Here is a 25454-nt window from a genome sequence, read left to right on the forward strand (position 1 = left end):
GGGCCACCACACAGGCCTTCCCCTCCTGCCCGCCCCGGGCCACCGTGTGCGGGGCCGCCTCCCCAGTCTAAGCTCTTCTGACAACACGCCGCTTGGTCCCTTGTCTTCCATTTCTTTGTCACTGCTCTGTTCCAGCGCCATACACAGAACATCCCCTGCTTTTCAGGGATGACGACTGACTATTACCAAGTGTCACTTCCTCAGAAGGGCCCTTCCTGACCTCCCAGCCTACAGCAGACCACCAAGTCACCAGCCGTCTTATTGTTATCCCAGCCCTGGTACCGTCTGCCCATTTTTTATGCACTGCCCTCACAGCACCGTGAGCACCACGAGAAGCGGGACCTTCGTGCCTCATCTGACACTGCATTTCCAGGTCTTACGACGCAATCTGGCATTTATCAGGTGTTTAATAAATGCTGATGATGACTCAACAAGTGGATGCCACACACAGAAGGTTCTGAATGCCTAAAACAAATTCGGAGTCAGGGAGGGGTAGGAACACGTCACCCTAACACACTGAAACCTCTAGGAAGGCCAGGCTGAGCGGCCGTCTGCTCCACAAGTCTATCAAATGACGGTCAGTGCTGCTCTCCTGGCAGTGAGAGACGCTGCGACTGACCCAGCAACGAGAGGGGGCCAGGACACAGACTGGGGTTGGGTGAAGCCCCCCACAGAGCCTCAGCAGGCTGTTGGTGACGGAGGGGCACTGTTTTGTTTTTCTGGTTAGAGCAGAGGGGACACTACAACCTTGAGAAAAAATAAGTGACAAGAAAGTACAATGACAGCTGTGAGTTATTTTCTTTTTAAAAAAGAAAAAAGATGTTTGGGATACATCCTAAAAATTCATATGGGGCAACGAAAGACCCAGAATTGCTACAGCAATCCTGAGAAAGAACAAAGCTAGAGGCATCACAATCCCTGACTTCAAAACATACTACAAAGCTACAGTAATCAAAACAGCACGGTACTGGTACAAAAACTGGTGCACAAATCTATGGAACAGAATTGAAAGCCCAGAAATAAAACCACACATCTATGGACAGCTAATCTTTGACAAAGGAGCTGAGGGCCTACAATGGAGGAAAGAAAGTCTCTTCAACAAACGGTGCTGGGAAAACTGGACAGCCACATGTAAAAGAATGAAAATCGACCATTCTTTTTCACCATTCACTAGAATAAACTCAAAATGGATCAAAGACCTAAAGATTAGGCCTGAAACAATAAGTCTTCTAGAAGAGAATATAGGCAGTACACTCTTTGACATCAGCTTCAAAAGAATCTTTTTGGATACCATAACCCCTCAGACGAGGGAAACAATAGAAAGAATAAACAAATGGGACTTTATCAGACTAAAGAGCTTCTTCAAGGCAAGGGAAAACAGGATTGAAACAAAAAAACAGCCCACTAATTGGGAAAAAATATTTACAAGTTATTTATCTGACAAAGGGTTAATCTCCATAACATATAAAGAACTCACACAACTCAACAACAAAAAATCAAACCCAATTACAAAATGGGCAGGAGACATGAACAGACATTTCTCCAAAGAAGATATATGGATGGCAAATAGACACATGAAAAGATGCTCATCATCACTAATCATCAGGGAAATGCAAATCAAAACTACACTAAGGTATCACCTTACACCTGTTAGAATGGCAAAAATATCCAAAACCAAGAGTGACAAATGTTGGAGAGGCTGTGGAGAAAAAGGAACCCTCATATACTGTTGGTGGGAATGCAAACTGGTGCAGCCACTATGGAAAACAGTATGGAGATTTCTCAAAAAGTTAAAAATAGAATATCTTATGACCCAGCCATCCCACTACTGGGTATCTATCCTAAGAACCTGAAATCAGCAATTCCAAAAGTCCCATGGACCCCTATGTTCATTGCAGCATTATTCACAATAGCCAAGTCATGGAACCAACCTAAGCGCCCAGCAACTGATGATTGGATAAAGAAGATATGGTATATATGTACAATGGAGTACTACTCAGCCATAAAAAAGGACAAAGTCGTCCCACTCACAACAACATGGATAGACCTTGAGGGTATTATGTTGAGTGAAATAAGCCAGACAGAGAAAGACGAACTCTGTATGACTCCACTCATAGGTGGTAGTTAACATATAGACAAAGAGAACTGATCAGTGGTTACCAGGGGAAAGGGGGGGTGGGGGGAGGGCACAAGGGGTGAAGTGGTGTACCTACAACATGACAATAATGATGTACAACTGTAATTTCACAAGGTTGTTAACTATCATAATCTTAATTAAAAAAAAGAAAGATGTTTGGGATACATCCTAGGATAAAGATACACTCAGCCCAGTCTTCGACTCTAAAATACATGTGTTCACCAGTAAGGACATAAAATCGAATACCAAAGTCTGAAGTAAAGAAATACATTTCTGTGTGATTTTTAATAGAAATAGTATTAAAGATTTGGTGCAAACCAAAGATGGAGTATAAATCAACGAATGTGGCCCCGAGCACATCGCACTCGGAGGGTTTTCCACTTAGAGGCGGAGCGTGGAAGGACTCTGTCCTCACCCACGTGCTCAGTCATTAAGAGGACAAAGATGCAAAAAAAACCATAATGCAGAAGCCTGTGTATGTGCTCGCTACTGGAATAACTTCCGCTGGGACGCCAGGAGCTCCCAGGGGCAGGGAGGCCAGCTCAGAAGAGGCCGCGATTCACAGATGTGAAGTTAAATATGGACATGGTCTGCCATATTTTTGGGTACCTTGTTTGGTCACCTATGAAGGGATGATCGTCTTTTCACTCGAAGAAAAGCCTGCCTCTCAGCATTAGTTTAGAAGAGTTTTGATATCCAAAAACTACAATGATGAAATTTTGAAGAACCTGGGGAGCCTGACCAGAGCTCAGGAAGCTGAGGCCGAGTGAGCGTGGTAAGGGGTGGAGGGACATGGGGGCAAGGATGACACGCAGACAGTGCGGGGGTCGGTGGTGTTATTCCCGTCTCACGGATGAGAAAAACGATGAGAAAGCTGAAGCAGATCGCCCTGGCAAACAGCTGATCTGAAACTCAGATCTACCTGGTACCAAAAACCTCTGCAGGCTCCTTTGCAAAGTCCGCTGAAATTTCAGCACCAAAATTAAGTTCTAAAAGATTGAGTGGGCTCCTCCGGTTCTAGCCAAGAACCAGATGACCTGCAGGCCAATGCTCTTCTTCTAAGACAGAGTGTGCAGAGCATCCGTCCTCCGGCAGGGGAGCCGCGGTCCAAGCACAGGGGCGGGCAGCAGGTGTGGCGGCTGACATCTATTTGGGAAACTGCTAATAATTTAGTCTGGACTGAGCATGGGACTCAGAAGAGCTCGGGTGGAGGCAAGGAGAGGCCGAGGGCAAGAGTGAGCAAAGGCAGGACTGGGGGGGTGGGTGGGGGCAGATCCGCACATCGGGGTCTGCACTTCAGTCTGCAGACTGTGAAAAGCACTGGCTGTCTGCAAGTCGGGAAGTGACACAAGCAACCTGTGTTTTAGCAAATCCCTCTGGGAGCAACAGGGAGGATGAACTGGCAGGAAGGAAGTCTGGAGCAGGGAAATTATCCCAAGGCTCTTACGATAATCCAGATGGGAAGTTTGAGCACCTGAGCTGGGGCTGTGGCAGCGATGAGTGTGAGAGGAAAGTGAGACTCAAGACAGACTCAGAAGAGAACTGACAGGCCTTGGATGTTAGCCCTGGAGAGGGAGCCAGGTTCAAAGCCAGGTTCCCACCTGGGCTGGTGCTCACGTGGTCAGCATAAGACAATTATAGCAAAAAGAAATGAAATAAACATTACCTATCAATACTAGAGTGAGATCTAGCAATGGTTACCAATAATGAAACACTCTCAGTAGCAGAACACAGTTACTAAAATAAGCGCCCAGGCCGTATTTTTCAATAACAGAAAAAATGAAGCACACCTATCTTTCTTATTAGAAACAAGTAGGTTCCTTTTAAATGTCTATTATCATCTCAATTGGGAAGACGTCTACAGAGCAAGACCTGCTGCGACCCGGGCTGGTGCAGGCCGGGCTCCTCACACGCAGCCCTGGCTGGCAGAGTAAGACAGCACTGTGCTGGATGGTTTCTGTTCTTGTCGTTAAGCAGGTGGATTTGCCACTGGTCAGCAAGGAATGGCAGAGAAGATCGGGGGGCGATGGAGAAAGATCAAAGGGGCAGAAAGGGAAGAAGAGGAAGACGAGCTACACGCCACATCGCAAACACCCAGCTGGTATCAAAACCATCGGATTTTTTAAAGAGCTAATTTGACTTTGGTGGAGTTTCTTCTTAAAGGAGCGATGTCGAATGGCATTGGTGTGAGCAAGAAGAGCCACAAGCACGTGCCTCTGTTTACACCCAACGTCAGCAGGAGGACCAGAGAGTCGTTCTTACCATGTTTCAGATGTAGGCAGCTGTCATTCTGGGACCTGTACCTGCAGAAAATTGTGTCTTTAACAAACTTTTATTGAAGAGGGTTTTGTACATTGCAAACAGCAGCTACAACATCGTGTGCACTTGTCTGCTTTACTTTTCATGGTTCTTACACCGGCCATTTTTATCTGTGCAGCACAAGTAGGGGCCTTATTTTTAATGAAAGAAAAAGGGGACATAAACAGGACCTCAGTGATCGATGCCTTGAATTAACAGACAGGAAAGGTCAACCCTAACATCATGTTTGCCATTTTTAAACAACCCAAACCACAGAAAGGATTCTCAAGGGGACATGGGTAGCAGCACATTAGAGAATCATCACAAAAAATATTCTTGTGAGTTTTGCAAATAGAAAAACAGCAGAAGTGTTCAAGCAAAGAAAACAAAGACAATAAAAGCAAAAATAGAATGAAAAACAACCACAGTCAACAACCAGGACTCCAGATGACAGGGTTCGGGAAGGAGCTTTAGAGGCACCTTCACATTTAAAAGAAAGGTCTTTTAAACACATTTAAGGAATTTCAGGAAGAAAAGCAGAGTGAAGAAGCACGAGTCACAGCGGAGGATAAAGCAGTGTGTGGACAGAGCAGGCCGCCTAGCAGGAACGGGCTGCAAGTGCACGGCGCCTACCTGACGTGGACTCCTGCAGCTTCTCTCTCTTCCTCTTCTTCTTCTTACCCTGGAAGAGAGGCACATGTCACGTTACAGACTGTGAGCATGGGGCTGGACATGACACACGACAGGCAGGGGGTCCTCAGAGAGGAAAAGAGCCTCGCCCTCCCTCTCTCTCCCATTTCCCAAGAAACAGCCAGCGCGAGGGAGAGAGAAGATGGGTCCTCCCTCTCTGTGCCCTCTGCCTCCACAGCTTCACAGTCAGCATCCTCAGTACTGACGTGGGAGCCGTCTCACATTCATACCAGGAGCGTGACATCCCAGGGCTGTGGCCCCAGAGTTGCCTCCGAGGAAAGCCCACTGGGAGGCCTGCCTTCCATTACGAACCACCACATGCGGAACCCACTCCCAGTGGTGTTCATGGTGGGGCCTCCTCGCTGTGAATCCCACCATGTAATTAAACGATCCCAACGTTAACTGAGGCGCCGGCCCCATGGCACAGGCAGGACGTGACCACCGAGAGCAGCGTACGGGGAAGACTATTACTGGCAGGTGAGGACCTGGCTTCCTAACACAGACACAGTGACGTGGATATGTATGCAACTTTACATTTCAATACATTTCAAAATCACTTTAACCACCAATTGACAACTTTAGGTCCCATTTAATAGTGGTCTAATTTTCCGTTTTTCTTCATAATTACTTTGCCCTCAAACGATAACTGTAAAAGGGCACAGACATGGCATATATTTGATTTATATGAAGAGTAAATGACCAACCTGGATTAGGATGGTATTTTCAAATAACTGGAAGAAAACACATACCACATCCAGTATCTCTATCTTATGTCTGCCATAATAATCACATTAACACACGAAAAATGAAAATAAGATCATACTGAATGTACTGTGTAAGTATATAAAAGATAGTTTTTCTTCGTGTCATGTGACCTGACCATTGAGGCTTTAAAGCTTTGGAAAGTTGACTGAAACTATCCTCACAAACACGGAGGCCAACAGCAGATACTCCGGCCGGTCAAAAATGAAGCAGTCTTTTTTAGGACGATGAGAGGTCCTCCAGGGGGAGGGGGCAGAGGGAGGGAGGGTGCGTTCTCACAGGCATGGCTCTCTTCCTCTCACAGTCACTATGGTTTTATGTGCTGTGACCTTGGTCCATGTGTCTGGAACCTCCTTCCTCACTTTCTCCTCCTGGCTCCCAAGTGTCACCTCTTCCGGGAACCTTCCAGACCCCTCCACCGCCCTCAGGCAGAGCTCACCACCATAAGCTGACGCTTCACAGGTGCTGTGAGGGCCGCTCGCCACATGGCCTGAGTCTCTCAGCTCGTCTCTGCCACCCGGGTGGCACAGGCCTAGACCACGTGACGGTGGCCTGAGGGGTTTTCTGAAATAACCTATGCTATATTCTAGGTATAAACCAGCATTCCAAGAGAATCTACATCTATGGTAGACAAAAAGACCTACACAGTTTAGAGGTATTAATGTCAACTTAGATAAAAAATGAAATTCACGTATGGTAAAGATAAAAATATTTTTCATTGAAATTACATGTAATACAGTTATGTGCCACATAATGACGTTTTGGTCAACAATGGACCGCATATATGAGGGTGGTCCCGGAAGATTAGTACCACAAAGCTAGGCGTGCAGCAGGCTGTACTATCTACGTTTGTGTAAGCACAGCGTATGATGTTTGCACGATGACTCTGCCTTTCTCAGAACGTGTCCCCGTCACTAAGCGATGCCTGACTGTGCTGGGGTTATTAAGCACTAAATTTAAGAGCTCTAACAATACAAAAATGCCTTACTGATCTCACCTAAGAAAATATGTGCACTGCTGATTTACAAGGACTTCAGTTATAAAAGTTATAAAAAACAGGTTATAAAGACAAAGTTCTAAAATCTATGATGTCATAGAATAGGGCATTTTAATATTAAATCATTGAGATATATACTTAATATGATCTCAGAGAGGACCAGGATAGCACTGACACTGAGGCTAAGATACAGGCCTGCGTCTTGTTCGACTCTCTGCCCACACTGTCATTTTAAGGACACCCTCAGCTAAAGTGCTACCACGTGACTGACTTCTGTTTCCTTACTAACAGGTTTATTTTGATTATTATAAAAATTGTATGTAGCAAAGCAGGGTTTCCCCTTCATTCAAGGAGGATCATAAAATCAAGTTAAGCAAAACAATTTCCTTTAAAAATTGTGGGAAAAAAATTGAGCGGAGGAAAATCTTTAATGGTAAATTCACATTACACTGGCTTTCTTTAAAACTACTTTCTTCCCATTTCTCCACATGGAGAAAGGGAGAGAGAGCGAGCACGAGAGAGAATATGTGTTAACTCTTTTAAAAAGTGAAAAGCCACTCCTTTACTTAGGGATCAGAAACAGAAACTTCATTCGAAGATGCTGAACAAGCAGTGCTAATAAATCTATGCAAAGTCACAGCACAGCCAAGCTCTTCCATGGGTCAAAGAGGGAAGGTCACTCTCCCTTTAGGTAAACAGCATCCAAAGAGATCCAGGACCAGGGGTGGGCGGGGAGCGGGCACTTTTGAAACTCTTTAGGTGGGAGATTGATCTTCCCACTCAAAGGGCATTGCAGAGGCTCTATGCAGAAAGATGCTAATTACTGCCCAGAGAACAGAAGCCCCGTTCAGAGGAGAAAACTTTAAGTAAAGCAGTCTTCTGAAGAAAGCACTGGGAGACTGAGCTAGTCCGCCCTGGAGAAGGGAAACCACATCCACTGTGAGGACGGGGAGACCTGGGCTGACCTGCAGCTTAGCCACTACACGGTCTTGGACGGATCACTTACCCTCCCCAGCCCCTCATTTCCCTCATTTGTAAGATACAATAATACTGTTTATGCCGTGGGATTATCATGAGGATCAGAAAACAACACAAAAAGCATTTAAGACAGTTCTTGACGCTCGGCATCTGGTAGTTATTAAAACACCCAAAGCAACGACTCAGGTGAGTCCACTGAGCTGCTGCTCAGAAGCAACAAACAAGAGGACTCTGACTTCCGCATCATGGCTGGATCCAAGGTTTGATTGAGCACCGAATCCTGAGCAGCAGTGACTTCTTCTTCAGAGCATGTTACAAGAAAGAAATATGTTCCAGAAGTGTTGGCGTCTCATTATATGGGATGTATGACCTCACAGATGCAGCGCCACAGGATCATCCATCCATGGCAATGACCACACATTAAATTAAATATTGATTAATGGCTTCCGCCTCACCTTTTTTTTTTGTTTTGGTGAGGAAGACTAGCCTTGAACTAACATCTGTGCCAATCTTCCCCTATTTTGTATGTGGGTCACCGCCACAGCATGGCTTGAAGAGCGGTGTAGGTCTGTGCCTGGGATCCAAACCCGTGAACTCCGGCCACTGAAGCAGAACGCACCAGACTTAACTGCTATGCCATGGGACCAGCCCCACCCCACCTTTTTTAAAAGGGACAATTCCACTTAATATTAAGGCTGTCCTGGCTGGCATTTCAAATACTAGTCTCGCATGGAAGATGGAAATGATCTTGAAAATTTTAAATTTAGAGCTTAAATAATCAAAATTATCCTCCTCTATAAAGTATGATAAAACTAATATATCACTTACACTTTCTCAGAAATAGTCCTTGCTGTATTAAAACTACATTAGTAAAATGTTCAAACTCTAAAGTAATAAAATAATTGCAATATAAATGAGGTATATTTTGCCAATAAAATTAGTATAACTTAAAAAATATAATATCCACTCTATCTGAAAATACACAATAGACAGCAGGGTACATTAATATGAAATAAATTTTTTTTATCCAGTTCTAATTAGCCTGTGGCAAAACAGTCACTTGAATACATTGTTTATAAGAATTGTAAAATAATATAATCCTTTCGGAAAACCATTTGACAATATGTATCAAGAGCCTTTAAAATATTTGTTTCCTTTAACTCAACAATTCCACTACTCCAATTCTATGCTACAGAAATAATAGTCCTAAATACAGACAAAACTGTTATTCACAGGTATGTTCATTGCAGGCTTATTTCCAGCTGTAAAAAATAGAAATCAACTTAAATGTCTAACAGTAGGAAAAAATAGTAAAGTAAATTGTGACGTTCACTCAATGAAATGTATCGTATAGCCATTAAAACGGACACAGAAACATTGTCGTAACAGAAAAATGCTTATTCTATATGAACAAGAAGCATGACACAAAAGTGTATGTACCCCCCCCCCACAAACACACTTATAAACAAGTAAAAAATAAAAACATATGCACAGAAAAAATCCTGGAAGGTAAGGTAACTAGTTATTACTAAGTTGCCTTTACATGACAAGATTATGGGATTAAAAAAAATCCTTATCACAAATGTTTTAACGATAAGATTTTTGTTAAAAGTTTTACTCTAAAAAATTCATTAGCATGTATAGCCAAAAAAAATAATTAGGACAGCTCAAAGCTTTCAAAATGCGACATATCCATGAAATCTTTATTGCAAAGTTCATTAACTTCCAAAAGCAGGAAATAGTACCAGCATTAGATACACCTAAAACACACTTCCTTCACGGAAAGCCAGAGAGAGAGGAGGAGGAGGGGGGGAGAGCGGGCGTGCTGGATGCAGAAGGGGCTTACATAATTGTCTCTTGCAGACCAGCCTGGATAAAGCTGCATATGTAGCTGTCTCTCCTTCCGCGCTAATTCATAATATTTAGCCTGCTCTTCACGGGAGAGGGCGTGCCACTAAAGGAGGGAAAAAATCAAATGACAGTGAGCAGAACAGCAACATTATTACATGTTTCATGTTTCAAACATTAAAGAATGAAAACATTGAGCATTTAAGCGTTGATTTATCTTTAAATGGGAAGAAGACCAAGTGCCACTGAAACCCACTTGGGGTCGGGTGGCGAGAGAGAAACTCAAACTTTGGTTTTTTGGGTCCTGTTCTTCAACGGCACCTGAGACACATCCAAGTCAATGACAGCGTCCGAAACAAGCGAGCTTGGTCCAGCATCGATTAGAAAGCGCTTTCCCCAGTGCACCTCAACACCCAATCAGCCCTTCTTCCGTTTGTAGCACATTCTGATATCTGAGCCCGAACACCATTTATTTATGCAAAATCTGGTAATTCCAGATGTCTTTTCCACACAGACACATCCTGCCTTGCCTCCATGGACACTCCCCCACCGTGTCACACAGAGTGTCTGAAGCCTCCATCAGATGGTCCTGTCTTGACAGCAGGATGTCAGAAGTCAGTGTGTGTGCCTGAGGGTCTTCACCCCTCCTGACACTCATAGAAATGCTCCTCGTCTGTGGGGAGGACGCGGCACAATCACACACGCACGCTTTATGGCCGGGGCTTTTAGCTTCCTTCTGATGGAAAGCAAGGAGCATTATCTGAGTTTATTTTGCCATGTGGAATTGGAGACTATAGTATCTGATGTGGAGAAGGCAGGGGCTGATATCCTGCAAACCTCCCATCTCCCTGGTATCTAACTGATTCATAGCACACACAGCACAACAGCTGATGGAGGCAGGTGTCTGTTGGGGATTTTAAGCCCCTTATATTTGCACATCGCTTTGCATGTGTCTGCACACAACTTGCCCCAGGTCCCAAGTAGGTAGTTTTCAAGTATTGTCCCTATTTCCCAAATGCCAGGACCTGTCAACCGAACCTCCCAGGACAACGGGTTGGGCTTTGGGGGATCCACTGGCTGGAGGTAATGGCACAGAGGCAGTGGCTACAGGAGGAGTAGACCTGAGCCCGCACCATGTGTATGTATACACACGCACATGCATGCGTGCTCTCGCACAGCCGGGGCCTCCGGACCCCTGCTCTCCCAGCTCTGGGGTGTGGAGCTCTCCAGGTCACTTCCTTCCCATTCAAAGCCACGTGATTTTTTCTCCTTCATGTCCATACTACATTTGACTTTAATTTTCCTCTTCCTGCTTTTAAAAGTCATAAGAAAAAGAAAAGAAAGGTGTGGCTGGACTGGGGAGAGCAAGGAGGAGGAAGGGACAGGTTGGTGAGAGAGGAGAAGTCCTCGTCCCCTGCATGCAGCCTGTCAGGCATGGCCAGGAAGATTTCCTGAAGAAAGCAGAAGGCCCTGTGGCTGCTGTTGGCTGGGAGAATGAGACCCTGATGTCAAGAAGAGCACTGAGCCCTTGGGCCACAGCACCACATGCACTCCAGCCTCAGCAGGGATGCCCCGAGCCCAGCTGGAGGGCTCCACTGCATGGCTCTCGAGAGCCCCTTAGAGGCCGGGGCTCGGTGCTGGGCAAGGAGGACGACCTAACCTCAACTGCTTTACAAGCGCGGAGTGCACAGTTAAGGAGCACAACACTGCGGGACTCGGCCTGAGCCTAAGGGCAAATCAGGCAAAATGCTTTCCTTAAAAAGGAAGGGGGGAAGGGGAGGTGGCAGAAAAAAGTCTGAAGAAAGTTGTTGAGACATGGCTCTGCGTAGGGCGGGGCGGGCACAGCGGGCCCAGCCACGCCCAGGAGGACGTCTGGGGCAGTGGCTACCGTGCAGACTGCAGGAGAGGTCGACTGTCTCCACTGGCGATGGCCTTTCTAAATGTGAGACACACACCTGTCCTAGGGACCATCACAGGGGGACAGTGCCAACTGGACACAACGGAAAAGATCGGCCTCGATTTTCTTTTTTTGAGAAAAAACTGATGGTTACTATTGACACAGTTCTGGTGCTAATGTGATCGACAAGAGGCAAAGTTGTTACCAAAAAGGAAGAAAAGTTAAGAAAGGATGGAAGCCTTACTTTATAAATTTGTCTGTTCACTTGACAAATAATCTCTCTTATCCTCCTCCAATATATCAGCAAGACTTTATATAATTTATGGCAGCTTAATAACTTGCTAAGAAAACCTGGAAGTGTAAACAACACATCTCCCAAAATACAAATGGAGGTTGAGTCTTCTACCCAAACAACCAGTTAAACAGCCAGGTATTTTTACAGCAGGAAACTCAGGGTGACAAAGGGACCCAGCTAACGAAACTCAGCAAAATGCAAGGAGACAGAGCAGGCCACAGAATAAACCGCTCACCCGCCTTTTCAACTGCTCTTAGTTCCCTGATGTTTCTAACGCAAAAAACGTACTCACAAATAAAAGAGCGTTTACCAGAGAAAATCATCGGGCAAAACGATGGCTTTAAAGTTTCGCATTGAAAACTTTAAAATCTAGCACAAACTAGAAAGATGGTCTGTCTTTATAGGAATTTCTGAAACACAACTGACTAAAAATGCTTTTCTGTCTCATTTACTGAAAAGCTAAGAGTTGATTTTTTTAAAAAAAAAAAATCTAATTTCATTGTCAAGGTTTTACGAAGTTGTTGGGAAAATACCCATTTAATTTGAAGACAGTTCTGCAGTTAAAAAATTCTGACAGTAAATTTGTACTAAATGGACTTCTTTTAAGACCCTGGAAGGTCTGAAAAGAAAAAGCTTACTTTAAAGTAAGATTTGTGTTATTATTATCTATAATATGAAGAAGAAAACTTTAATTCATATGAATGAACATTTCTATTTTAGAGATACAGTAAAGATCAATAAAAATCAGATAAAATGTTGCACGATGGATTTAAGTTCCACTTTTAAGAATTCTAATTATCCCAGTGTAAAACTTCATGATTTTAAAGCCGGGAACTTTGAAGAGCCAGCGAGGACTCCCCTGCCAGAGGGGAGTTATGAAAGGACAGAAAAACTGAGCTTAATCAAAGATCTCAGAGACCTATAAATAGAAACAGGTGTCCAAATCAAAGACAGAGGGAGACCCCAAATGAGAACCATCCTGTCGGACACATGCTCTGATCTGGGGATTGTTAAGGGAGCTGAGAAAGTAACAATTGTTAGAAACGTGCATTGAAAATAGGAAGCACGCCTCCATGTCATATCCTTACTCACTCTCTTGAGCAGGAAAATAATTCCCGCTGGAGGGCCAGAGGACCTTTAACTTGAAAAAGAAAAAAAGCTAAGAGTTTTACAGGAGCTGAAATAAGAACATCAGTCCTTCTTTTCCTCTGATTTCTTCTTTTAAAGGGTCAGGGGAAACGCTCATCAGCCGTTATGCTTTTAAGGCAGGGTTCTTCAAAGATGATGGGAATTGCTCATCTGCCAGGATCTGGCTTGGGAAATCATTGTAATTATTGTTATTAAGTGTTTAAGAATCCACAGGGAGAGAGAGTATTATACACAGGGCACCAAAATAGCTATAATCTAGCACCACACCCACCCCCGGAACCCTGGTGTCTGGCAGATTGGAAAGAGCTGTTTTTATGCTCTCCAACAGGAATCGATAACGCAGGAGTCTGCTTTCCTCCATCTGTTGTCAGGGACTGGAAATCTCCAGAATGTTTTCTCTTATAAATGCTGAAATGTATTAGGTTTGGAACAAATATGTGAAAATTATCAACAACAGCTAAAACACAATCCTCTAAGTTTCATGAAGGCTGTTAAACCCTCCTCATGAATGTTCATCAGTTTCTTGAGAGGTTGCAAAAACAAAAACACAAGGTCATAATTTAAGAAGCTACCACACATATAGGAAAAGCATCAACAAATTAAGATGCAAAATTTCTAAAATTACAGTGTAATTACAGTGAAAACGCAATTTGAATTAGAAAAATTCAAATTTTCTCCAGCACTCTTCAGATACTAAGTAAAACCATTTCATTCCTGAGGAAAGTGCCTAGGACTGATAAGGCACTGGGCTGGTGGACAGATAAAGAAATCCTAGAGTCCTGGTCCAGTAGCCTAGCGCCTGTTGCATGATGGGTGCTCAGAAAAACATCTCAGCATAGCCAAAAGAAGGAATGACAAGAAAATGGGCAATCCAGAAACTGGCACATGTACCCTTTAAGAATCAGAGCGATTTTTCTAGAATAAAGACGTCTGCGGCCCATAGAAATCCTTCCATTTAAAGCTTCTGGGTAGAAGAGATCTGCTTCTGTCTTGGGAGGAGTGGCCAGCTCTGTTTGCCGGGGTTCATCCAGAAGCATGGCTGGTCCCACAAACCCTTCCCGTAGCTCCCTCCGTGGGACCAGTGCCGTCCCGCTTCAGTCTGCACAGTCAGTGCGTCCGCGGACAATCCACCCTCCCATTCATCCCATGTAGAGTCTGCACAGAGTCATGGCATCTGCGGACAGTCCACCCTCCCTACTCGTCCCGTGCAGAGTGTGCACACAGTCCGTGCATCTGTGGACGGTCCACCCTCCCATTCATCCCATGTAGAGTGTGCACACAGTCATGGCATCTGCGGACAGTCCACCCTCCCTACTCGTCCCGTGCAGAGTGTGCACACAGTCCGTGCATCTGTGGACGGTCCACCCTCCCATTCATCCCATGTAGAGTCTGCACAGAGTCATGGCATCTGCGGACAGTCCACCCTCCCTACTCGTCCCGTGCAGAGTGTGCACACAGTCCGTGCATCTGTGGACGGTCCACCCTCCCATTCATCCCATGTAGAGTCTGCACAGAGTCATGGCATCTGCGGACAGTCCACCCTCCCTACTCGTCCCGTGCAGAGTGTGCACACAGTCCGTGCATCTGTGGACGGTCCACCCTCCCATTCATCCCATGTAGAGTCTGCACAGAGTCATGGCATCTGCGGACAGTCCACCCTCCCTACTCGTCCCGTGCAGAGTGTGCACACAGTCCGTGCATCTGTGGACGGTCCACCCTCCCATTCATCCCATGTAGAGTCTGCACAGAGTCATGGCATCTGTGGACGGTCCACCCTCCCCACTCGTCCCGTGCAGAGTGTGCACACAGTCCGTGCATCTGCGGACGGTCCACCCTCCCCACTCGTCCCATGCAGAGTCTGCACACAGTCAGGGCATCTGCAGATGGTCCACCCTACCCACTCGTCCCGTGCAGAGTGTGCACACAGTTAGTGCATTTGAGGATGGTCCACCCTCCCCACTCATCCTGTGCAGAGTCTGCACACAGTCCGTGCATCTATGGACGGTCCACCCTCCCCACTCGGCTCGTGCAGAGTGTGCACACAGTCAGTGTATCTGCGATGGTCCATCCTCCCCACTCGTCCCATGCAGAGTGTGCACACAGTCAGCACATTTGGGGATGGTCCACTCTCCCCACTTGTCCCATGCAGAGTGTGCACACAGTCAGGTCATCTGCAGACGGTCCATCCTCCCCACTCGTCCCATGGTGAACCCCTACCCCTCTCAGTTTTCAGCTTAAATACTATTTCCTCAGACAGGCCTTTCCCTAGGCCCCTGTTATTCTTTTTCACAGAATCTTGCTTTTCATATTCACAGCATTTATCACAATTTTAATTACATAGTTATCGGATAATTATTCATCTAATATCTGCATCCTGTCACAAAACTTTAAGCTCTGTGAAGGCAAGGACCATATCTTTTTTACTCAGCAATTACTTACTGCCTACCACTGTGCCTGGTACATAACGACACTCCATTCGTATTTGTTCTCTTAAAGAATAGCAACAGGGAAAGCACGTACCATTTACAGGAAGTTTTCTGTGTGCCAGGAACTAGCTTGCTGTTTACAAGGCACTGTTATTTGACCCTCTTAAAGGTGACTGTCAGGTCTGGTTCTCTCTGTTACTCCCCAAGCAGCTGACGATTACACCTTCTATGACCCCGACATGGATGCACACTGGGCAGATCTGAACGGAGCAGCTCATGGCTCCATGAACATTCACCCACCACGCCACCACTTACCCTTCGGCCTAGAATCTGGTTGATAGCTGCACTTTCTTTCAGAGTACACTCAGCGACGACATTGGCTCTCATTTCTTTCATGTATAACATAAAAGCATTCAGAGGCTTCTTAATGTGAGGTCTTTTTGGCTCCTGCTCCTTTCTCTGTTCATGCTGAGGCTTCCTAAAAGGTGGGTGTGGTGGTGTCAGGGGATGGGGTGGACAGGATGAGGAAAAGATGGGAGGAGAGAAGCAGAACATCTGTTCACCTCTTCAGTCAGACCCAGGCTGGAGACACCCCTCCCAGCTGTCTACAGGCCCCAGAACACTGTCAACTTAGAAGAGGGACTCAGGACTCTGAATAAGGACCCTTTGGCTTGAGAAGGTTTACCGACAGCTGTAGAAGTGTTTATAATACAACACGGAAAGGGGTTTGTGAAGATGCTCCATCTAGGGCCCTGAGGCTGAGCTCCTGGGTCACCTCAGGAAAAGGTGAACACCTCGTATGGGTGGTCATTCCCCTTGCACAACTGAGGTTCTTAACTCTGGGGGTCAAGGGTCTTTAGGAGCTGGTGAAACTTAGACTCTCTCCCCAAACGAAAGCATCTTGGCCTTGCCTCCATTTGGGTTTTCTGGACGATCCCATGCTCCCTGTCACCCATCCTCCCGTCCCAGTCTACAAACCCCAGATATTAAGAAACCCAATCACCAATGTCTTCAGGGACCCCAGCCCTGCTGTAACAACCTGACACAACCTGGCCCCAGAGGGAGTCCTGGGCTGGCCTTCCCCTGAACCCTGAAACCTGAGCTATGAAGCCTCAAAGCGGGTGAGGGCATTCACACAGGACATGCACTGAACCCTCCCAATCTACCGCCCTCAGGTGCCGGCAGGTGCTTCCCCGCCATCAGAGCCCATAAAGCCGGCCGCACAGGGCTGGAGGGCTCCAGACTCTTCCAGGCCACACTCTGAGGATAACTCCTTGATTGTGAGCTTCATCTTCTGAGGTCTGTGCTCCTTTCCAATCTCAGCATCAAAATCAGCACAGTGAGAACTCAGCTGCTTAATGTCCTCGGGGACAGAGCTACACCAGTTTTCACAGTGAGAGAGAGAGGGAAGGTTCCACGAGAGCAGAGGAGAAACTGCCGTCAAGTCCTCACAGCCGTCACAGGAGAAACCAGACGCAGTACTCACACGTGCATTAGGTCGCTGTCAGCGTGGGGGTGCTCCTGCTTGACCTGAGGTGTTACGATGGCTGGATGAGGGATGCCAGTTGTGTGGGGACCAGGTGGACCAGGAATCATATGGTGGGAAAACCTAAAAGAAGGAAAGAGAAGAAAACAGTATGTACTAGTGGCTGTTGTTGCAAAAGCTGGACAGAGTCTCGAGACCATCCACTGCCTGCTATTGGCTGAGGGTGGAGACACATCCTGATATACCCAGGAGGATTAACTGTAAACCAGTGGGCTGATGAGTAGTCTCTTTCCCTTCTGTATTCAGGTGGAAAATATTTCTAACTATTCCCTGTAGAACAAATTTTTTTCCAAACTAACAGTAGAATCTGGCATTTTCCTGGGAGGGCTCTTGGCCATAGGATAAAAAAAAAAAAAGTGAGTCACTTTTCTTGCAAAGCAGTTTTAGAGAAGAGTTTCCATAAGAAAAATTATTGGAAATATAACACTTTATTAACATTTAGCTTTTTAAATGAATTTTAAATAAAAGCTAAAGACGTCACATTTAAAAATCTCTGCCTACATCCTGAAGCAACCCTCCCATTAAGAGTCTCCTTGTATTGGCGGCTTCTTCACTAGCGTGAGGAGAGAAGGGCTGACCATGCGAGGGACGGGAAGATTCCCACAGTTCTTGGTTTCAGAAGGTTGCCATTACCATCACCCAAAACAATTTTCTACACAGAAAGGAACATTTGAGAGACCTAGTCTTATGGAAAATTGGTAACAAAATTAAGGGGAGGATTTAATTAAACGGAGGATACAGTCTTGCATCCAGGCAAAGCGACACATGCTCAAGGCTTTTCCCCAAGAATGTTTGCGGGGCATAAAAAAAAAAACCTTAAAATATCCACCACCATCCAACACAAAGGAGGAAACTGCCATGCAAGAAAATAAAATAAGTGAAGACAGTGCTTTCAACAAGCGCTTCGGATAAATTCAGATACGCTTCAGAAATTTCTGCTTTTCAAACTTTCAAAGCAAACATTTAATTCAACAAGAACAACACTCTTAGGTCTTTCATCACAGTCTGTACAATTCCTTCATCTGGGAAGGAAAGAAGGAACTCTCCTTGGATACGTAATATTTCAGAAACAAATTTAAAAAGATTAAGGAGGCATGGTAAAAATACAAATATTTGATCAAATAATGATGCTTTGCTAAATGCACCATTTGCAAAAACACATGATGCTGGTTATTGGTCTGTAAGAAAATCCTGTCATCAGATAGTTCTTACAACATTGAAAAGTATAAAGATATATCTTGGGGGGGGGTCCCCTCCCAACCAGTTAGATTTACAATTTGCTGAACAAATAACTTTTTTTTTTTTAAAGCTGAAATTCACCACAGAAGTTGTGAATTTCATAACTACATAAAAAAAGTAAAGACTCAGACCCGGTCCCTAACCCAACAGTTTGACTTCCAGCACAATAATGCCAGCTCCCTTGAAAAAGCCACATGGAACACACAGATGACACACCACAATGTGTGTGCGCGCCCAGCCCCGGCACAGAAGACATCCTTCCCAAAGCAGAAGCGTTACACACAGCAGTGTGCACAGCAGAGCGCACAGAGCTTCGCCCGCGCTGACCTGTCCACACAGGGCCTGATTCGCACACTAGGACACACACCCGTGGGGCCGGGTGGCCTGTGAGCGCCCTTCTTTCTCTTCTGACAGCCTCGGTCCAGGAAGGGTCTAGACTATTTTCAAACACTGTCGCATTAACGGATACAACTGTCCTCAAGGAAAGCAAATGACAGAACTCAGACCAAACCAGTCCTTATCCTCCCCCTTAGCCCACCCCTGGCACATTTTTAATCAAACAAGCTCTTCTCACAATGTCCCCTTTGGGGACACTTCACGTCCCACAGTTGGGCACGGGTTCTGGTGTGGCTGAGTCCCTCTCCCGATGGGCGTGTCGTGCTTGTGGTGAGGTGCAGTGTAGGACTCCTACAGGGACCACTGGGACACCTAGTGTGGGAGCCAGGCACACTGCACAGACAGACACGCGGCTGAGTTACACCCCCTCCGAGGCAAGCAGAGGCGTGCGAGATGCAAGCGCAAGAAGAGCAACTGTCTGAGCGCCCGTCCCCGCCTCCACCTACCTGGACATGGGGGTGTCGACGGAGAGTGAGGATGGGTAGGGCTGCCTGAGTCCTCCCGTGAGGGGGTATACAGGCTGACCTTGCCTGAGGTCACAGAAGAAAGGAACCCATCAACGACAAAACATGGTTCCCCAACCAGCAGGAAGGGTTTGATGGTGGGGGGGGGCACTCAACTAGAAGGTTGTGGGAGCATCAGGACCACAGCATTTCCTTCGTTCCCCACCATTTCCCTTCCTTACCCTCCACCCAATGACAGCATCGTTTGCCTTGAAGGCCATCTCTTACCCCCCCTTTAAAAACAAACTGGGCCAGGAATCACCTATCCTTTATCCTTCCCCTCCCAACCCCATTAACACTCTGAACAAAGCAGGCAATAACAATGTTTACTGAACATAACATAATGGAACCTGGGAACAGGGGGGAGAGTCCCTTCAGAGAAGGTGAGTGGATTCTTTATCAGAATCTTTGAGAATTTGGGGAAGGGAAAAAGAAGTAAACAGAAATGTATATTCATATAAAAAAGAACAAATATTTTAAAAACGCTGCCCTTCCCCGCCCCCAATACCCACGCTACAGTCTAGAAATCAAAGATCAAGTCATTGGAATTATTCTCTCCACTCTGAGAATTCTGTTTCTCCCTCTGTTCTTCCCACATCTCACATTTTTCATTTATAGTCTTTATATCCAGCTGCCCCTGATGCAACTCGGCACAGGATTATTGCCCCTAAGCAGCTAAGTTCAGAGAGAATAACTGATGTGGGTTTGAAAGTGTACGCATAATCAATTAAATGCAAACCAAGTTAGCGACTCAGAGATTTACTGCTAAAGGGGGAGAGAGAGAAAGTTAGAATTTCCATGGCTGGGCGACCCCTCCTTGCTGAAGAAGAGACAGTGTAAGGATGTCAAGGTGGGGAGATGGGGCAGTGACGTGGGGGCTGTGGGGACAGAGCACCAGGTAAAGAAAGGAGAGCAAACATTCGCTCAGGTTGAAGCTGTTTCCCTGGAGGGAGTGTGGTGGGGTGGAGAGGGAGGCAGAAGGATGGGAGTGGGAGCAGGGAAAGTTGTGTGCTAAAAATAAAAAGATAAAATTAGGCTACACTATATAAATGTATCCTCTTTCTTTCTAAAATTTATCTCCTTTCCTCTAACCATTATAATTTAAAAAACTTTGAAGGTAGCAATAAGAATTTTTTAGAAATACAACAAAATAGAGAGCATTTGGATTCTGAACAAAACCAAGTCCAAACGTCAGTTTTTCACTCCTCTGAACTCAATCTGGTGCTTACTTTATTAAAAGTCAAAAGATGCTTTTGTAGTTTTGAATTTCTCTCTAGTTATTTGTCATTTACCTCACTTGTCCATTTATAAGCAAAGACCAATATTCAATGTGTCTAAGTCTATGTTTCAAAAACATAACTTGCTCATAAAAACTAGAAAAGCAGCACCTGACCGAGCACTGTGTCCCGGCCTCGCAAACGCCCAGAGCCACGAAGAGAATCCGTACAACTATCAGCTTCAAAGCAAGTGCTGCACAGCCATTTTCTACACTTATTAGCAAACGAATTCAATCCATTTCAAAGTCTCTCTGTTTTCTAATCTTTTAAATTGAAATGAAATAAAGTTAGCACCTCACTTGTTGATGTACAATTTCTTCCACTCCACAAGTGTGATCACTCATGAAGCTAATTTCCATGAAGGAAAGGAGAAGAGCATGTTCAGATGCCTGGCTGAAGCTGCAGGCAGGATCTTACCAGCCAAGAGGTGGGGTGATCTGCCCGACACCCCCTGGAGACAGGGGGTAGAAGGCGGGGATCTCAGGAGCCGGAGGATGTCTGGACATGCCTGGGAAACAGAACAGGAGAGGCAGAGTGGTCAGACTCACGGGACACTGGACAACAAGAGCAATAGAAATGCAATAAAATGCTTTATGCCATTAATACTTAAGGTCTAGAATGAGGCAATATTTATTTACTGGATCCACTTAACAGAAGTCAGTTTGTTAGCTTTTCTCAAGATTTCAAGGTCTGCAGACAGTGCACTTGAGGAACTCCTGAAAGAGTAAACACACTGCTAGTGAAACAGTCGTCAAAATAAGACTTCTGAATGATTTAGCTTGCCCTCATTATTTCACTTTGGTTAAGAAAATGGTAGACAACTGTTTTTGTGTTGCATGGAAAATGACGGCCCTTCATAAGTAGACGCCTGCCATGGTGCTCAAGGATTAGGTAAATTGCCGCTCTCTTATTTTCATTGGCTCCCTTATGGACACACAGATTTGGGAAATGTGATACCTCAGAGGATCAGAGATTAATTAGGAATCATCTTCAGCCCCGTAATGGCCACACTTGATATGATTCATTTGGTCTCTGCCACTTCAGCTCCAACTAAGCTCTTCGTCAAGTTGAGTCCTCTGGGCTCCAAGGTCAAGCTGTTCTGGATTAGTTGTATTCCACAGAAAATGAGTGCCACCAAATTGTTTCTTGAGCTCACACTCCCTAGAGTACACCGCCCTATAACCGTGAAAACCACCTAAGGATTATACCTAATCCTAGTCCCAAATGGCATCTCTGTGTTTACGTCTTACCTTGGGTACAGAAAAGGGGGGTGAGACACACACATAACAATGCAAAATATAAAAACTCAGATTCGATGTGTTTGGGGGAGAGTGATCTGAATAGAAAAAAGCCACACAAATTCCTTTACACAGCTAATCTGGCTTTAACAGACCATTTCCATAAAAACACACACTCCCAGGTCTAACACCCAGAATGTGCATCCAGGGGTTGTAACTACATTGTCCCGTATGTGGAATTAAGTGAGCAAACAGACAATGCTCTGAAGTATTCTGCTTTTTTACTGTTTAAAATCTCTATGAGCTTCATTTGGATCTTAAAAGATATCGAAGGCCTTGGACATACGGGAACGACTTCAGAAGTGTGGCCTCAAAGTTGATGTTAATTTGACTCTGAAGTTGGGACAAACTATTTCTCAGCTCTTACAGGAAGCAGGTTGGAAGGAGAAAGTCTCTACCCTCCCTCCCTCACTCCCTCCCCCTCCTCTGTCTCCCCTCTCTCTCTCCCTCCCTCTCCCCCCCACCTCCCCCTCCCTCCCTCTCCCTCTCTCCCTCTCTCTCTCTCTCTCTCTCTCTCTCTCTCTCTCTCTCTCTCTCTCTCTCTCTCTCTCTCTCTCTCTCTCTCTCTCTCTCTCTCTCTCTCGACAGAAAGCTTACATGGGAGCATCTCATGTTTTGCTATTTTTAAAAGAATAGTCTCAAATCTCTTTTTCTTTTTGGTTAGAAATACTGCTTCTTTTGGTCACAGTGGACACAAGATTGCATCCTCTGGGATTTCTTTTGGGGTCCGCGGCGGTTTGGGCAGCAGGGGTGGCCGAGGGAGCCTGCGGCACTGAGTCTTGACGCGGCAGAATCACCACTGAGTCTTGACGCGGCAGAATCACCGGACTGCTTCTCCAGGGAGAAACGGTGAGCATCGCAGCCTTCCTCACCCCGAGATGCTGACCCCCCCGAACTGCAGGGTCTGCAGGGGGACTGCTCAGATTTGAAAAGAAAAACTAGACCACCAACTCTGGAGAACCTTGGAAACTTCGTGGAAATCTGAACTCGAAAGTCACGACTGGAGGTCAGAGACTACCTGAATCATCTACTTTAATCCCTTGGTTTTGCAGAAGCAGAAATAAAGGTCAGGAGAGGAGAAGTGACTGTGTGGGTACACACAAAACATGTCCTGTCCTGGGCTCTTATCACTGGGACACAGACCAGTGACTTGCTTGCTGTCACACATCTCTCAGCAGACAAGCGGACACCTCGCTTAGCTGGATTTGGTTTTACCGCTCGAAGGAGGACGGAGGGAACTAGCATTTACTTAGCAGCTGCTACATGTTAGTTCCTACGCTGGGTATTCAATCTGACTTTTTCTACTAAATTCTACTCATATTTCAAATACCCCTCTCCTATGGAATATTCTCTAGTTTTTACAGCTGAGAAATCTCTTTCTTCTTTGAATCTACAACATTTTATTTGCACTTTTTTTTTTTTTTTTTTTTTAAAGATTTTATTTTTTCCTTTTTCTCCCCAAAGCCCCCAGGTACATAGTTGTATATTCTTCGTTGTGGGTCCTTCTAGTTGTGGCATGTGGGACGCTGCCTCAGCGTGGTTTGATGAGCAGTGTCATGTCCGCGCCCAGGATTCGAACCAACGAAACACTGGGCCGCCTGCAGCGGAGCGCGCGAACTTAACCGCTCGGCCACGGGGCCAGCCCTATTTGCACTTTTAATGTGGTACTTAAGACGTTCTTCGTTTTCTTTTGCACTGTTTGTGCAAATAATTTCCTGCATGATCTGTTCTCCCGGTCTACGTTTCCAACCACGGCTGTCTCCAGAGGAGCTCCAACACTTCTGAATGACCGAAAAATGAAGAGGTGGAATAATGAGCATTTACACGGACCCACGCCCCCACTGGGTCAACGTGGTCAACCATTTTGCAAGGACATACAAGCGTGTGATGTTGCGTAGATAACCACACGAGCAGAAAATGGATCCGTGTTTTCTAAATAGCTTATTGTCATCTTAAGATCCTGTTCCCAGAGATTCCTAGAAGCCTCTCCACCAGCCACTGTGCCACTGAAAACACAGTTCACATCACTCACTTAACTAGTATTTACCCAACACACTCTGCGTGCAGCACACCCGTAAAGATTTTTAAACTTTTATACGTAACTTTTATAAACACAGATGACATGGTTCTGGAGTCAGACTTGTACGGATATATCAGTTCTGCTGCTTGCTAGCTATGTATTTTTGAGGAAGTTACTGAATCATTATTGTTCTGTAAAATAAGAATAAAAATGGAATGGGGCTGTCTTGGAGAATAAATGCATTACTCTATGTAATACAGAAAAGTGTTTGGTACACAGAATAAATGCTATGTGAGTGTGGGTGGTTATTACAAGGATACAATGGGTAACACAAAGATGTAAACAGGTACATAAACCCTCTACTTCCTAAAAGCTCTTTGATATTTTTCCCAGACATCATGAGTAGAACAAAATGATTAATATTAGCAGGCTTTCCTTTTCCTACACGCATGCACACACACACACTGAGAGGCAAAAACTAATGTGCTTCCTAATGGGAAATTAACCTCAAGTTATTTTCCTACAAATGAGAATGGGTTCTGCTGACGGTTGTATTTATTAGATAGTTCTATCTAGGGTTAGAGTATGGACATGATGCCCTTTTTGGTTTTTGGTTTTTTGTTTTTCTTTAATGAAGTAATCAGCCTCCCAGGAACTCTGAGATCAGCAACCCTGCCTCTGCGCCACCCCGTTCGAACTCGCCGCACTCATGATATAGCCGACAGGCAGGCGGTAGGAAAGAAAAGAAATAAAAAAGCAAGAGACCTAGTGAGCTTTTTACCTATTTTGTGGTGGTCAATGTACCCAAACGGAGTGATACAAACTCAAAATCATGTAAATTAGTTATTTTCAAACCAAGGTTTACGTACTCCCAGAGATACAGGGTAATGAGATATACGAAGTCTTTTTTTTAGAAAAAAGTAATTAAAAATAGAATCTTTATACTAAAACAAACAGTGTATGGAGCAGAATGCAAACATCATGGAAATTTTTAGGACAAGATAAAGACTTCATGGAAACTGCAAGCAGAACTCTGGACACAGCCCCCAGGCCCCCTCTAGTTCTGGGGGTTTGTTCAAAAACAAGTTTGAGAAGCAATGATAGAAATTACAATGAGTAAGGCAAGACGAGGTGGGGAAGCAGCAAGAGGTGGAAAGAGAAGAGAAAATATAAATGTAACTGGTAGCCAGGCATACACTTGTTTTTTTTTTTTAAATGGAACTGTATAGAACTCCTGAGAGAAAAACCCCTGAGCTGTTATGTGTCATCCTTTTAAATAAGTTCATTTCAAAGTACTTAGAATGGGGCCCAGGGCAGAGTAAGCACTAAGCGATTGTTAAATAAATAGGTGAAAACTAAATAAAACATACCACTGGGTTCTTTCTGCTGTCACTTGTCTTTCACTGCCAGCTACATCTTCATGGTGCCCAGACATGTAATCTCTAGCTCTAGACCCCACCCTGGGGTTGGGACCCCCACATTTAAACTGCCCGTCTCCTGTCGCTCTTCAGATCTCTCAGAGGCACCCTGAATCCTCCACAACTGAGGGCGTGTTCTTGATCTTCTCTCCCAAACTCATCCTTCTTCCTCAGAGGCCCATCCTAATTCCTTTTCCCACCACACAGCCACAGCCCTGTCTGATGGCCCTTATTCTGCGGAGGCCCTTGACAAAAGGAAGGAGAGCAGAGGAAGCACTGG

The 25454-nt window shown here is 45.2% G+C and overlaps 1 protein-coding gene across 8 annotated transcripts in view; it reads right to left on the minus strand.

Moving 5' to 3' along the window:
• LEF1 (lymphoid enhancer binding factor 1) overlaps positions 1 to 25454 on the minus strand; it is a 114828-nt gene that overhangs the window by 11594 nt on the left and 77780 nt on the right. For 2 of the 8 annotated variants that reach the window (XM_044767419.2, XM_070504551.1), the window contains 7 exons: positions 20856 to 20946; positions 19105 to 19188; positions 16964 to 17086; positions 15793 to 15955; positions 9709 to 9816; positions 5069 to 5117; positions 4400 to 4440 (listed from right to left, as the gene is read on the minus strand). In XM_044767419.2, the coding sequence (XP_044623354.1) occupies positions 4406 to 4440; positions 5069 to 5117; positions 9709 to 9816; positions 15793 to 15955; positions 16964 to 17086; positions 19105 to 19188; positions 20856 to 20946 (653 nt within the window). In that variant the 3' untranslated portion in view covers positions 4400 to 4405. The remainder of the gene's footprint in view (positions 1 to 4399; positions 4441 to 5068; positions 5118 to 9708; positions 9817 to 15792; positions 15956 to 16963; positions 17087 to 19104; positions 19189 to 20855; positions 20947 to 25454) is intronic. The other 6 variants (XM_044767418.2, XM_070504550.1, XM_044767420.2 and 3 more) reach the window with 5 other exon arrangements.

This window comes from Equus asinus, chromosome 3 (assembly GCF_041296235.1).
Source record: "Equus asinus isolate D_3611 breed Donkey chromosome 3, EquAss-T2T_v2, whole genome shotgun sequence".
In the NCBI taxonomy this organism is placed as follows: domain Eukaryota; kingdom Metazoa; phylum Chordata; class Mammalia; order Perissodactyla; family Equidae; genus Equus; species Equus asinus.